The sequence below is a fragment of the Electrona antarctica genome (genome assembly GCF_951216825.1).
Source record: "Electrona antarctica genome assembly, chromosome: 20".
Taxonomy (NCBI): Eukaryota; Metazoa; Chordata; class Actinopteri; order Myctophiformes; family Myctophidae; genus Electrona; species Electrona antarctica.
The window spans coordinates 16,236,538-16,252,604 of record NC_136801.1 but is presented as its reverse complement, the minus strand read 5'-3'; the positions used below and the strand labels follow the sequence as shown (position 1 = coordinate 16,252,604).

The 16,067-nt window shown below is 42.5% G+C and overlaps 1 protein-coding gene and 1 long non-coding RNA gene across 2 annotated transcripts in view; both read right to left on the bottom strand.

Annotated features, from left to right (window-relative positions):
* The window catches only part of LOC306913487, a 92,539-nt gene extending 91,468 nt beyond the window's left edge, over nt 1-1,071 (bottom strand). Inside the window, exon 1 of the long non-coding RNA XR_013788546.1 lies at nt 787-1,071. This is a non-coding gene — a long non-coding RNA (uncharacterized lncRNA). The remainder of the gene's footprint in view (nt 1-786) is intronic.
* Nucleotides 1,072-6,758: 5,687 nt separating this feature from the next.
* Nucleotides 6,759-11,285, bottom strand: bambia (BMP and activin membrane-bound inhibitor homolog a). The gene is made up of 3 exons (XM_079489002.1): nt 10,749-11,285; nt 9,035-9,325; nt 6,759-7,940 (listed from the first exon to the last, which is right to left on the bottom strand). The coding sequence occupies exons 1-3, from the start codon at nt 10,822-10,824 to the stop codon at nt 7,522-7,524; spliced, it is 786 nt and encodes a 261-aa protein (XP_079345128.1). The 5' UTR covers nt 10,825-11,285; the 3' UTR covers nt 6,759-7,521.
* Between the last annotated feature and the right edge of the window lie 4,782 nt (nt 11,286-16,067).

The window sequence follows — 16,067 nt, the reverse complement described above, 5'->3', positions numbered from 1 at the left end:
ATATGTTGACCTCATCACATTTGTGATGACGGCTATGGCCGTTTTTAGCCCAAGGAGTGTTTTTCGTGCAAAACTAATGCTTGGAATGGATTCAGAATCATGAAAACCCCCTAGTTTGACACATCAGATGTATGCTACTTAAATGAAATGAAGGACATTTTGCCTTATAATGGTTGTATGGTACCCCAACTTTCAGCAGCTGTCAAAAATTCCCCTAGGGTGGTTGAATAGAAACCAATGTAGGATATGTTAGTTAGTAGACACCTTTACAAACACATTGGTGAAAACAATTCTTGGTAAGACATTTATTCCCAGATTTGACATTATACTGATAATATTCCCTGACTAAATGCAATAGATCACGCGTTTCCACTCCTCCACTGGCAGATTTCCTCACCGCTGAATTCCACTGTTTAAAAACCGGAACACATATAGGCCTACCGCTACTATCCATGTTGTTTCGAAGTGTGAGGTTTCTTAACTGTCCACAACACACCTCTGACTGAGGAAGACAAAACTGGTACCATTTATGAGTGAGGAACTGTGAGGACCAATGATATGAAGAACAGTGGAAAATGGGTGAAGCCGCCCTTGGCTTTAAGCAAGGGTAGCATATAAGAATAGCTCAGCTGGTGACTGGTTCATACTATGAACTTCATAGCATAGCATAAGAATAACATGCACTCTTGAAGTTGAAACTAAGTTCAGTCAGACCAGCCACTTAATTAAAAGGTTTGGTTCATACAAGTGTGTGCTTGAGGTGTAATGCAGATGTATTACACATACACATGGCAATGATGGCAGTCGAACTTATCTTCTCCCCCAACCGCAGACCTCTTCTCAAGTTCCTTATCTCTGCTTTTTTTTTTTTTTTAACAGTTTTTTACGTCGGGGACCGACGGACGCGCACGCACACACACTCGACCGTTGCATCAAAGTCAAACCATGCATCTGTAGTAGGTAGGTGGAGTGGTGGACATGTTACCTCGCTGTCATCACCCACTTTACAGTTTTACAGCGCTGCGGTCTTAAAATGCGTACAAAGGAAGACGGGCGCTATTTCACACACAAAACGACCTCTCCAGGCATAATAATAATATGCACCAGCGCCACGCCACAGTTCCTAATTTCTTGACTACTGGCCAATCACAGCGAGGACCCGCTGTGATTAGCCAGTCGCCCAGGAAGTTTGGAACTATATAGGAAGAGAGCCAATCGGAGCCAACTGCGTCACAGGTCAGGTGGAGATGTACGGTTGTTGATGGTGGTTGATTTGTGTATGTTTTCTCATGCCAATAAAGCTCATTTGAATTGAATTGTTTGTGTGGTCCAAAAATCACATTGATTGATTGATTGATTGTAGCCGACAGAGTACAGTAAACGGTTATGATAAAAGGATAACACAAAAAATCCCCATGGGCTTGTTTCATGAGCCCCTATAGCTGTATTATGCATCAGTAATTTATTCTATTTATTACTCTGTATACATTCTGTATTTTCTGTATTTATTATCTCATCATTTACTGCATTACTGTATTGCACTTCTGGCTAGACGCCACTCTTCATTTCATTGTCAAAGTATTTGTATACTATGTGCACATTGTGCAGTGACAATAAATCTAATCTAATCTAATCTAATCTAATGCAAAATATAACTTCTACCCTAGTTTCATAAGGTGCAGGACTGCCTGTATGAAAGTTATTATTTTAATAATGGAATTAGATGAATTATCTGAATAATTATCCAAAACATGCAATGGCAGTGGCTCAGGGCCAGGGGTAGAGTGGCCGGTAGAGCATCCGGATGGGATCCGCAAGGTCCCCAGTTCGATCCTGAGTGTCTGACATTGGGTGCATTTAATTAATTAAGCAATTTGCATCATTCCAGAGTAGGGCCGGGCAGAGAATCCTTTTCAGATGGGGGGTCTGCGGCCAAATACATTTGAGGGTACTTGACGTGAAAAGGTTTGAGAACCACTGATGTAGGCCTACAGTATATGATCCTCTTCATGTCGTGTGTGAGTGGATGAGTGGTTGGAAAGAACGTAAGCCTCTTGGGGCAGGGTAGACATTGTTCTGCCATCTGTCTCTAGGGGCCCGGGCCCTCGACTGACAGAGAGGGGCCTGTTAGTGCCCTCGGCTCCACAGCTAGGCTGATGAGTGTCACCACGTCATCCACAGCGCTGCACAGAAAGGGGACCAATACCTGCTGGGGACAGCTCATCACTGTGTGTGTGTGTGTGCGCATGTGTGTGTGTGTGTGTGTGTGTGTGTGTGTGTGTGTGTGTGTGTGTGTGTGTGTGTGCGTGCGTGCGTGCGTGCGTGCGTGCGTGCGTGCGTGTGTGCGTGCGTGCGTGCGTGCGTGCGTGCGTGCGTGCGGGTTCACCTGCCTGTATGTGTGTATGCAAGTGGACATGCACATTTGTGTGTTCACATTTGTGCGCATTTGTATGTAAGATGATACCTGAAGCTTCAATGAGATCTACTCTCTAGTCCACACACACACACACACACACACACACACACACACACACACACACACACATGCACACGCACGCAACATCAATCACAAACAAGACTATTTTTCCAGAACCTCCCATCCTGTATGAACTGTTTTGTTTGTGCTAACAGCTAACACGTCGGAATTCACTGCGAGGTTCCTCTTTTCGGAACATAACAAAACTTTATTTTTTCTACTTTTGCTATTTACAGACAGTGACATTTAGCTTGAAGAGGCCTGTGGCTGGTCCGATAAACATTCCCAACGTTATTATTTTTCTTTTAGGGCAGATTTATATCTAAATGTTAACAACGTGCTAGGGTAAATGTTTGAATGGGAGGGGGGGAAGGTAGATGAGGACAGGGAACTGAAGCCATCTCTTAATCCAGTGGAAGGAAATGAATTGGCTAAATATTTAGATTGCATCTTATTCCAACGGATGTCTATCACCACCAGAGAGAATGTGTCTGGTACCATGGAAATGTATCAAAAATTGCCATCTCTTGGTGCTTGTGTTCTAAAATGATTGAATTGGGTTTGTTGTTTTTGGAATGTCTCTGTTTGTTTGTGGCTAAGGGTTCATAAACAGCCTTCAAGGATTGTTGATATTACATTGATAACTACTCCTTTACTCAAGGGAGTTGACCAGCAAGTGAGGCTCCATGTTGAATGCGCCTTCAGAGCACACTTAATTTGTATACACATACTGATGATATACACTGGGACGAATCATACGTACCCTAGCAAATCATAGACCAACTATTTAGGCTCAGACCTTCAAGAGCAGTGAACAGGCCGGGGAGAGGAGGAGCAAGGGAAAAAAAGGTTATAAAAAAGTCCTGTTAATGCCCTAGGAGTTGTGCATCTATTGCTGTGTGCAGGTGTTAACTGGTCCCATGTGTGTTTACACTTCATATATTGTTTCACACGGCCTCAGCCACAGTTGTGCAAAAGGCCTCGCACCCGCTGTAGATGTGTGGGAGCTTTGTCTGAGCAGAGGGGTGATAGGTGGGGGACGGACGTCGGACGGAGCAGTGCATCTCTGATTAAAATAACAGGTGTTAACCACTTATTATGCCTAGTACATTGTACAACAAATAGCTAAAATAGTCAATCTACAAGCTTGCTATTTTCACTATTTTTGTAAATGTTTCATTTTTATGTTTTATGAAAATTGGTTAATAATAATAATAATAATAATAATAATAATAATGATGAGTCCGACAGTCATCCGACACCCTACCCAAACACTAACCTAACCCTAACCACACGCGGACGCAACGCATGTCGCGGACCCCAATGATAAACCAAAGGTTAAAAGTTGTTAGCCATGTTTTTAAATTACAACAATGCTTGCTTGCCTAAGAATATGACACATTTGTGCCCGCTCTGGAATGCTGCACGGCGGTCACGGTGGCAGAGGGGATGCTGCAACACATTGGCACGGAAGGGAGTCAGATTCGCATGGCCACGTGGGTAGATTCGCCTGGCAAATGAGAGGAGGACAGTTTGAAGTCACTTCAAAAGAAATTGGGGCTCTTTTGGAGGAGGCCAATCTGACTCCCTCATTAAATTTGCATGTCAATGCAACAAGCTGCTTGGCCACCACCTAGTACTTCACAAAAACGGCCAGTGCTAATGATCCTGTTGCTACTGTTGTGGAAGTGGAACCGCACTGTGACTGCTGGCTCCTCCTCAGGCCAGAGGAGGCCTGCTTTGTGTAGAAAACTATTTGGAACAGTGGAGCTCATAAGGGGTCATTCAGATCGCTGCCATTTTTTATCCATAATGGGGTCTATGGGGTCTTCAATGTTTTTCAGGCCAAGGATCCCTTATTAGCTGAAAGAGAGATGAGGGATGCTATAGGGTTCAAGTGGTTAATGTTTGTTTTTTTTAAAGAAAGAAAAAAAGTTCCTATCACACAAATATTTGTCACTCTGAGGACCCCCTGTTGAAGACCCTAATGCTTAATTTATTTATGCTCCGTCAGTCATATGGCATACTCGTTGAAAATATCAGAAAGCTCACGTGCTGGGTGTATGTGTGCGTGCGTGTGTAAATGCACTCCCCTGAGCACTCATAAACATCTGAGCAGCCATCAGCTGGGTGAAGCTGAAACATAATTTACCCCGTGGGTAACGGTCCTTCCATTCCCTTTGTACAATGTACATCATAGCCCTATCCCCACTGTCATCATGTGTTTGGTATCAGCAGGTGAGCCAATGGAGCAGAGCGGGCCTAAAGAAAACAGCAGGCACATTAGGAGGGCCAGGCAGAGGACCTTGTTATTATTACAAGGGTAATAGTCCTGAGGGAGGCCCAGAGTGAGGGCTCAGCCTAGCTAATGCAAGCTGCCATAAGTGGTTAGCTGCTAATAGTGTTTTCCTGTCCTCCTAATGGAAAGAAACAAGGGTCAACTTCAGCATAGTAGGGAGACAAACTCTCAGCAATGTTGTCCTCTCTGCTTCAAACACCAGACCAAGCAACCATGCAGTTGCCATGAAGGGTAAACTTGTCCTTGAATTAACTCTCGGAGTGACACTGAACAGTTACACTGAGGATTTTACTATGTACAGCAGCCCATAGTGAAAAAAATAATTGTAGTAATTATTTTTCCTCTTTGTGGCTTTGAAATATGTGTCTTGAGTATGTAGGTCATGCTATTGGTTTTCATATTTTAAGGTATGCGTCACCTACATATGACATGACATCACTCAAGACAACAAATGTAAACTCATTAACACTTAAACCATATGGAATGGTGGAAGACAGTATTGGAATGTGTTACATTTTGTGTTAAAATGTTTTTAGCTAAATGCCCTGCATTGGGATGCGTGTGAGCTTGTAGATCAGCTATTTTTGGCAAAGAGGTTTGGCGTAGAGGGAAAAAAGGAGGGTACCGAGCCCAGGAGGTGCATAACAAGTCTAAAAAACAAAGAGACTACCAAATCACAAATTGGTACATAAATTATAAGCACTGCATATGCTAAACCAGTGGATGGGCAATGTTGGGCAAGTCAAAATCTCATGGCACAACTGTATTCATATCAGTCTTATCACTCTGTAAATGTTTACTAATGGCAAATAAAAAGTTTACATTTATATTTTGTAGTGTATATAATTTACCGTGTTGTGGAATGAGTGCTCAAAGAGTACTGGCAAAGTAAATTAAAAGACAATGAATAACCTTTTGTATACAGACTGGTTGTCACAAAATCCCATGGTACACCTGGACATGTCTCACGGCACAACAGTGTGTAACTTGTAACTCGGGAAAGCATCTGCCATTTTAGATTTTATATATATCGTCGATATATAACCTCCAAACTGTTACTTTTTAGGAGGATTAAAATTCAAAAGTAGCAGATCTACAAGCACAAAATGCAGTGCAAATCTGCTACTTTTGAGGACGAATTTACGAAAAAATACAAAAAGTATGGAGCCCGATTTTTCAGAAAACTGTTCAGAAGGCATTTGTAGAATCAGCCTCAGGTCTGAATAGGTTAAATGGAGACAAACATTATCAGTGGAATAGATGCTTCTAACTGGCCCACTTTTAACATCTACACTTTAAAGTTATACGAGTAGTAAAATGTGGCATCACAGCTCACCTGGCAGGAGAGGCCCCCTATTTACCAACACACTCCTGGATATAGGAGGGAAGTGTGCTTGCTGAATTACATCCAGAGAGGCTGACTGGGGGGGGTGGGGCTTACTGGCATTAGAGTGGGTATCTATAAAATAAATAGCACTACTACTTCCAGAATAAATCCAGAGAGGGAGGGAGAGTTGTTTGAAGCTGAAAATCTGACCTCTGGAGAGGGCTCAAGAATGACTGAGTCAGATGTACAGCATTACTGTAAAACAAGGCCTTTACTGTCAGCTCTGCAGCCGCACACGCGCACTCGCACATGCACACACACAAACAAACAAGTGTGCCAATCCCACACTCCTGCCTGGCTTTGAAACTCCACGCTACCAAAGCAGCATGGTTCTGTTACTCATTAGAAGCTCTCTCTCTCTCTCTCTCTCTCTCTCTCTCACACACACACACACACACACACACACACACCTCTAGCTGCGTGACATGAATGTGGGAATTTTCATACACGGCTAAAATAGCTGTTTGGCTACGTGCCGAATGCTTCTCTCTCTGTGTGTGTGTGTTTGAGAGAGAGAGAGGGAAAAAAACACCATCGGGTCTCATTTCTCAAGAGTCCTGTGGTTCATTGCAACAGAAAAGGAGTGAGCCCTGAACTAAATAAAAAGTCACCTTTAATGGATGTTTTGTTTCATTCACACTCACAATCAAGCTTATAGTCTGATCACAAAGAGAGATGTTGGACATTCACCCAAAGCAAGACACACACTGGTCAGTTCAGACAAAAATATAATATATATATATTTAAAATCTTTACAATAAGCTTGAATCACGGAACGTACACAGAGGAGTGTGCACACTCTACAGTCAAAACACTGAAATCTTAATTTTTTCTAGTTTTTTTTTAAACTCCTCAGACAAGTCCTTTTTGTACCCTGGTGTCAGTGTAAAATTCTTCTTCTATTAAGCAAAGACAACTTGGATGTTCATTTCTCTTTTGCTTTCTGTATCTTTACAAATGTGCAAATAAGACAGATTTAGAATCCTTCAACGGTCAGTGTTTAATGTCCAGGATCCTCAAGAGCAACGAACAGAACTGTCTCTCTTTCTGTCCGTCTGTCTCTCCACAGCCCCCTCAAGTTGAAACTCAGCTCCTCATTGGCTCGCCTTTCATTTTCAAGTAAAGTGCTCCTTTATAGCAATAACCACACAGTGTGAGAGTCAGTCTAGTCTTTTTTTCCGCCATTGAAAAAAAGACAACAACATGTGCCCGCTGGCACAATGGACGAAAAAAAATGTGGAAATGTCTCTTTTTTTCCATTTAAGTAATGAAAGAAAGGGAAACCCAATGAGTGAGGTGTTTTTTTTTTCTGGCCAGAACAGGGAGTGGAGAGGAGAGTCACATAGTCCCAGCAGGAAGTCATACGAACTCCAGCTTGCCGTGGCCACTGTACATCCCCCAGTGGACAAGAGACATGATCTTGTCATTGCCCAGGTCTGCCTGCCGCATCTTGTCGCAGGTCAGACAGCAGTTCTCGTGGCCCGTGACGGGCACCATGCACTCCAGGTCCAGCTTGGCTACGTGGCCCTTCTTGGCGTGGTGGCCGTGGAAGCTGTAATGGAGCCGAGACAGCATCTGCTGCCTTTGGTCCTGCAGCCGCTTGTTCTCGCTGCGGAGCATGCGCAGGGCCAGCATGATGAGCAGCACCAAGATGAGGCCACCGGCAATGGGCACGGCGATCACCGCCGCACGGAACCATACCTCCTTGGCCGAGGCTAGCTCCTGGACCCGAGTCACCAGGTTCCTGTTGCTGCTCTCTGGCTGGTACCGACTATGATCTAGAGAGAGAGAGAGAACGAAAGAGAGAGAGGGCAGAAAAGAATGAGTCACCTTATCCCGGCTGAGAGCCAGAAATTAATTTCAGCTAATAAACTATAGGCCACACTGGACAGAAATCCCCACAGGAGAGTTCCCCTTCCTTAGTCTATGCACCTTTTCATAACTCAACGAGCCTGTATTTATGCCCAACATGCAGTCTTGTCAAGGAATATTCATTCTACAAGGCACATTCCTAACCCAGTGGGGAAATTACATGGTGCACATGCTGTAAAATAAAATATCTGATCTATGTCCAAGTGCTTAAAATTATAAGGAAAAAAGGAGGAGGGGTGTGTGTCTATAAAGCCTAACGGTGTCTGAAAAACTTTAAAGCTCACACTAAAGAAACAAATGTTTAAGGTTTACTGAGACATCCTGAAAACTATAAGCCTTGTTGGCGTTTCAACAAGGGTTGGGATCGGGAACCGGATGAATCGGATCCAACATTGAGGAACCGGAATAGTCTCCACAACATTTAGAACCGTTTTAGTTCCGACACTATTATTGGTCCGAGTGTCATTAGACCGACAAGACAACCTACATCAAACCCTAACCGCAAGCACGGGAGCCGCGTCCGACTGTCTGTTATTACACCGTCAGTGGTTCACACACACACACACACACACACACACACACTTACACCGTCAGTGGTTCTCAAACCTTTTCATTTCAAGGACTACAATAACTCTGAGAGTGTACAAATGTTACGGGATCTATTCGGAACCCCCCCCCCCCCCCCCCCCCTCAAGTAACCCAGAGGGTCGTCCCCCTCAAGTAACCCAGAGGGTCCCTGGACCTCACTTTGAGAACCACTACAATAATATGTATGCAATACCGTATGGTATGATTGAATTTGTCAAAAAATAAAATAAATAATAAAAAATAAATAATAAGAGTAAATATTCTTCAATATATAGGAACTGTCAAAGGGAACCGGCAAAGAAGAATCAGAACCAGATTCCTGAATTGTCAAAATCCTAACGGATCCCAATCCTAAAGTTTCAACAGATGCTGGTGCACCAGTGAGTCTTGGGTGAATTAACTTCTCTCTTACCTGTTGAGTCTCTAGTGTGTGCCAGGTCGTGCAGGCCTCTGTAGTTGCACATGTCGTCGTGACAGCACTCTAGTGTTGTGGCCGAGACCCCGGCAATGAGGAAGTCTGTGCTCTTGGAGGAGCCGCTGCACATGTCTGCAGCGTTGGCTATGGGGTCTAAACACCCATGTGTAAGTGGAGAGTTGGGGTTGTGGGGGTCCAGGACCTTAGTGAAGCAGTGGTTTAGCTCCGATTTGCACATGTATCCTGTTGCTACGCAGTGCGGCGCATCACAGTAACACCGTATCTCTCCTGGAAAGGCATCGAGAGAAAAGTCAGGCTGTTAATATTGCATCTAAAGCCCCAAGGCATATAATTGTAAGTATCACATAATAGTAGTACACACAAGAAAGTCACCAAATTGAGTTAAGACTTTTGGTTTTATCAGTACTACAGCATGTTATTTTCTTAAGTCCACTTAGTAACTTTATTATTAACAACAAAGCATAGGCCTTCATTTCAGAAGCAACGGTCAGAATTCTAGCCGACTAGCCTAGTAAAAGACCAGGTAGCTGAGAGACTTCAACAAACAACGTTATTCTAACATAGATTCTGCAATGGAGCGCCTTTCGTGCAAAATTGCCCTTTTTTCTGTATTATAAAACAGGAACCGTGTAGCTTATAATTAGTGGTTTGTTTGCCAAAGTCAATTTCTTTCAACCCAAATGGAAACTCGTAAAGGGGGGCGAGAGCTCCAGAAGAGAGCGCAGAAGTCTCCTTTTTCAGTTTGCACGCAAGCTTACTTGTGGTCAGGACCGCTTGGGGGGCGGGGTGGACCCATGGGCTCATCTAAAAAGCCTCCAGCAACCTTATCATTAAGACTCTTCCACGGGGCCACTTATTAGTGTGTATGTAGGGTAGGGTAGGGTAGGGTAGGCTAGGATATATATATATATATATATATATATATATATATATATATATATATATATATATATATATATATATATATATATATATATATAAATAAATCTAATAAACTATAATTATAATGTATTTGCTTTATTTCAAAGCTATTACAGTATATGCTATGGATTACTATAGGCCAGCCCAGACGTTAGTATTGTTTTGGAGTTTTAGTTAAGTAGTTGTAGTGTTTTAAATTAAGACGAATTGATTGTTAGCTTCTTATTGTTTCTGGCCAAATTACGTTTTAAATCAGCCCTACATTTGAAGCGTTTGTTTGTGGATGAAACTTTAGGGGGTTCACCGTGGTCGCTTAATTGTTTGTGAGTGATTAGAGCAAAGACACCGTACGATGTTATTACCGGTATATTTCATTAGACTAGAAAGTACAAACGGTAGGCAAAGGACGGCCACAAAAAAGTTAAAAGGATGCGCGTTGGAGCGTACAATGAAAACAACTAACGTTACTCTCCGCTGCACGTTACATCCGATCTATAACTGGGGCTCAGTGTGCTTTATGGCGGTTGTGATATGACACTGAACTTGACCAGGAACGTTTATTACACTGCTGGCACTGCGTCTAGTTGTTCTCCGCATCTCCGGTAGCCAACAATGCACCCACGTCGGATAGGAGAGCCATGCCATGGCCCCTTTACGTTTGAAAGTTCAAGCCCGTTCCAAATATGCCATTTTAACTGGATTCGAAGACGCAAACAATTAGCCCACTAAACGTAAATCTGTGCTCGCCAATACGATGTTGTGCCCATACCTTTAGTAAGAAGAACAGCCATGGCACAGAGTTCCAATTGAAGCCAAATGGAAATGAAACTGGAATGGCGATCCATTTACAGCAAATTACGCTCGGCTCCTCTTATCCAGTAGCAGATCCCGGTGGCCAGAGCTCGATAAAACAAAACGTTACATGAAGCTATCAAAGAAACGGATGCATTCCCGAGCCGACGGTAGTGGACTCACAATCCCTTGGAAGAAACGCAACAAAAAATATATATCACTCCAAAAAATCTTCCTTTGCGTCTACAAATTGGTGCGCATTTCTCTAAAAGCCGTCCGGCATTCTCGAGAACGGGAAACAGAACGCCTTTTCCACGCAAAAATGAAAAAATATATTCCCAGTAGAGAGCAACACTGGATCAGGGTTGTTACCGCCGGTCCTCCTGTGTTCCTTCGGACAGCCGGCGACACGGGTTCATCAGTTTAGTATTCCTAGAACAGAGTTAAATGTAAAGAAAGGTTGTCAACTCCGGACTCAGGCTCTTCAGAGTTGGAATAGAGGTTCTTTTAGTTGAAGAAATAGCTATGGCCCGAAGCTCTACGTAACACAGCTCCACCCCCGAGCTCCCATTGGCTGGGCCGGCCCCTCATTCATTGTCTACATTTCCATAATACCATATTCCATATGTCATTCGATTGGGTCAGGCGCCAGTCACTCCATCTGTCCATCAGGTTAAATACATTTGTTTTTTGTTTTAAGGGGGGGCATAAAAAACAAGACAAAGACACAAAACCAAGCTCTGTTAACTGTTTGTGTTGTTAAATTATATTGTAATTTGTACATGCATTGTCCTGTTAATATTGAAACAAAACTGAACAGGAAATGGCATAATATAACTTTGCCAGTCATAATATACGACTTAACATTTGCGTGAACATCTACATTTACCTAAAGTGTAATTTAATTTGGCAGGCAGTCAGTTTGACGCCGTGTGTGTGTGTATGTGAGCAGCAGAAGCAGATACACACAGAAGACAGAACACTTCCCCAGGCTGTTGCAGGGAGCCTGCTCTCTGCCTACTACTGGGCGGAGCGGACACTAGGCGGTTAGGGAAATTAGCAATCCAAAAAGACACACGGCGCCACTGAGACGACACACAGACACTGACACTCAATTGCCCTCTAAACAATTCCATGCAAAACACAGGCTTGCGATCGATATCAGCACCGACTCCTCTCTGTAGTCCTTCCAAGGCCAGAGTCCAGTGAATGAATGCACGTTAGTATAAAAGTGCACATTGCTTGGTAGCATTGGTTAATACAACGTATAGCCAATTAATAGGCTATAACCATAAGGTATTTACCACCATTCATTAGAGGATATGGAATGCCCGCATAATCAGCCTAGTTTAAAAAATAAATTTAATAAATGTATAAGTTATGATGTTTTTGATGAATTGAAAATGGTGGGGCCTATTGTAAACAAGTGTAATGCTTTATGGTGTCGTCCACTCACAGTTAACAGTTTTTGTATTGAGTTGTACCTTAAATGTACTGTAATTCTGCAAACTGTCAATAAATACCTAATTCAATCAATCAATCAATCAATCATGTCCCTGACGCCGGCCTAACCATAACCTTGGTGAGGTCTCATATTAGAAAATAATTAAAGCATAACTTGCGAGTTCTTTAATTGTATTAACATACAGTAGAGTAGATAGGGGGCCAGAATGCAAATTGGCTGACATCAATTAAATCAAGCAAAAATGGTGAAATTGCACGTCTTATGTCTAATATACCTATATGGGGAACGGGGGATCATCTAAATGGGACTATAAAAGCAACTGTGTCAAAGAAGAAGCGTTGTCGAAAGTAGGCCTAAAGTCAAAATCCGCTCCAGGGGACATGCAGAAATAACTACCGACGCCAATTACGTAATTATCAGTCAGTAATTCCTGAGAGGCGCCAGCTGACCTGTTGCTGCATCATCTGCTTTCTGAAATGTAGGCCCAAATGAGACACTGAAAGACGCCACCAAAACCGAAGCCCAAAAGAGGAATTTAGCCTACCTGTAGGAGGCTGTTGTGTTCACAAAGACCTTGAACGGCCCTTATACGGCAGAGTTCAATGACAGCCTGACAGGTGAATACATTTGAGAATTACTACATTTTATAGCGAGCAACATCAGCTATAAGTACAATGTACTTGGTGGTACAATATATAATAATGATGCACTTTTGATGATGCACGTTGAAAAAGTGTGATAGAAGTAGAGGCATAGATTATAGAGCTCAACTTCATGGGAACAGCAGCTCAAAACATGATTACCCTGTTTTTGTTGCTGGTGTGACCAGCCAGTTTAAAGTGAAGCACTTCCCTCTTGTGCGGTTAAACACTGCCACCTACTGGTTACAATTGGTGAAACATGTATTTGGAATCCAGTTAAATAATATGGTGTTTCATGTTAGTAGTTCCATTATATTTTAATTACTGCCAAAGATTAAATCCACTCATGTCATTATCAGCAAGCTGCTCCCTTTCTGTAAGTATAACTTCTGGCTCCAAAACTGTGGAATGCACTTCCTGTTGCAGTCAGAACTGCAGCATCACTCCCAATCTTCCGCCGCAGTCTGAAAACCCACCCTTTCAGACTCCATCATGGCCCATAGCACTTACCCTACCCCCTTAGATAGCATCTTTGTAGATTTAGATAGCATTTGATACAGACTTTTAGCATGTTATGTAGACAGCACTATAATTGCATTGTATGTAGTCATAGCACGTCATAGTACATATGTATAGCTTAGTATAGTGTATAGTTTATATGTATAGTTTCATTATATTCCACTGTTACGTTCTTAGTTTACGCATGTTTCATGATAAATGCTTTTTATATATGTGATGTATTCCCATGCTTTTTGTTAATGTTAATGTAAATCGCTCTGGATTAAGAGCGTCTGCTAAATGCCTGAATTGTAAATTGTATAACGGGTCTAAGCAACCTTGATACAGGTAAATTCCATTTAACATTGTATCCCTTGTCCCCACTAATGGGGGGACACCATGTATAGACATATTGAATCCTGAGAAATTCAGGCGTCATCACAAACAGAGCCAACAGTAAGTAAGACACATACAGCATGTAAGAGTAATGGGATTACAACTAAAATTAATACATAATCTGAAAAGAGAGGGTGTTTTCGTTATGTGTTTGCATCATGCTGAGAGATCAAGCATTTCAGGGTGTGTGTGTGTGTGCGTGGGACACACTGGTTGTGGCTCCCTTCACACATTAGCCTAATGTGTTGAGAGAGCCAGTGTTGACACTCTAGGTGTGACATTGTAGAGATCAGTAGGGGTTGAAAGAAGAGATAGCAAATCCATGATTCTCTGCATCCAACATCAAACACATGAAGAGAAGAATTAGGGCGATACCCATGAGCATTTACATTTTACAGTCACCAAAAGAAGGTGACCCAGACATGCTCCGTAATAACAAAGTCTTCACCCACACCTAGAGAGATGCCCCTGAACCAACTGGTTCTGGGACAAACACTAACTAACACAAGCAATCTCAAATACATTGTAAGAATCATCCAAAACCCAGAGCAAATTAGAATGCTATTTAACTTGGCCCATCCAAAACCCAGAGCAAATTACAATGCTATTTAACTTGGCCCTAAACAGGGAATACACTGTGGCAGAATACCTGAGCAGCACTGTGACTCAGACTGACCCCAAAATAAGGAAAGCCTCGTTGTGCAGTAATCATGATCAAGGAAGGCCACCACAGGCAGACCCGACTCCTACAGAGAAGACATGGGTGCACACAAAAGGTGGTGGAAAAACGAACAAACTAACAACTAACAAATTCTAACCACATGCCCACTGTACCAAGACACCAGAGACATACTTCCCACAGATACAATCACACAAAGAGTTTGATAACAAAAAACTATAACGGCTGAGTGATGTACAGCAATTTGTCAAACATAGCTGTTGTCCAGTGGAATACAACCACTAACTCAACTACACATCACATGTTTAGTCATAAGAAAAAGTGGGAGAAATGATCTCCCACCTTGTATTAAAGACTACTAATCATTTATGTATGTTGTATGTGGCACATACAGGGATAGAACTACTGCACATACAGTGTGTCCTGTGATTCCAAGGCACCTACTTAAAAGAGAAAAAAATATCATTAAAAACTGACTATGTTGGGTGTTGTGGAAGGGGAGGGCGACTTCACGGACACATGATGAACCCATGTGAACGGCACATGGTGGTTTCAGTCATGTATGGGAGTGGGTATGTGGCTATGGTATGTAGTCTTCCTGTGAGATACCATGGTGAAACACTCGTGCACATAATTATGCATGCATGCAATCACATACTGCCACTAAATCTGACAAGGTCTACTGGTGAAACGGGACTTGCGTGTTCACTTAAAAAGCGGTCACTGGCTGTTTTTCAGCCTGTTGTCTCAGTCACTGGCTGCTATAACTGCAGTATATCACTCAATTCACTTTACAAAATTTGTTTAAGAAAAATAGTATGGCTACCGTACACTCTACATTACAGCAGGGGTCTTTAGTTAAATCTAATTAGGGCCTACTTTATCAGCTGAAGCTCTATAATTCAACATTATGAAAATGTCTCTTCAACAAATGACACCTTTCATTTAAATGAATGTTACCTTTTAGCTGAAGTGATGTAATTAAGCATCCCAGACTTATCCATGAGTGGGAAGGGGTTGGCAACTGGAAAGTTGCAAAGCGTTATGCAAACAACATTGCAAAGTATATGCAAACAAAGTAAATTAAAGTACAGTGCCGAGTACAGTAGTACATGTACCTGTCTAGATACTTCCTTAATGTTAACGAAGTCCACACCCACAACACCAGAGGGAGTGCAACGAACCATGTACAACCCAGATTCGGCACAAACAAGGGACTAAATTCTTTTCGCTCCTATGCCACCAAAATGTGGAACGCCCTACCAACTGTCATTAAGACATGCGAATCCCTTGACTCCTTCAAAACCGCTCTCAAAGGGCACCTACGGATGGCTGCAATTCGAAACTGGCCCCCGTAAAATCTGAATCCCCCCCCCCCGCCCCCCCCTTTTTTCCCCTCACTGTATATATTTCTTTTCCCTTTTTACCTCCTTTTTGATGAATTCCTGTTCTGTCTATAGAAGTGTCTATTTGTACGTCTCTAAATGTTTTGATGATTTGAACATGGTGGACCCTATTGGAAACAAGTGTAATGCTTAATTGGGTCGTCCACTCACAGTTAACAGCCTTTGTATTGAGTTTGTGCTTGAAATGTACTGTAATTCTGCAAACTGTTAA

Bases quoted from the DNA above. Each gene is read 5' to 3' on its own strand.
- bambia (XM_079489002.1), bottom strand. From the start codon at position 10,824: ATGGATCGCCATTCCAGTTTCATTTCCATTTGGCTTCAATTGGAACTC. The intron at 9,326-10,748 runs GTATGGGCACAA...ATGCCTTTCCAG, and splicing joins GGCTGTTCTTCTTACTAAAG to GAGAGATACGGTGTTACTGT. The intron at 7,941-9,034 runs GTAAGAGAGAAG...CTCTCTCTCTAG, and splicing joins ACACACTAGAGACTCAACAG to ATCATAGTCGGTACCAGCCA.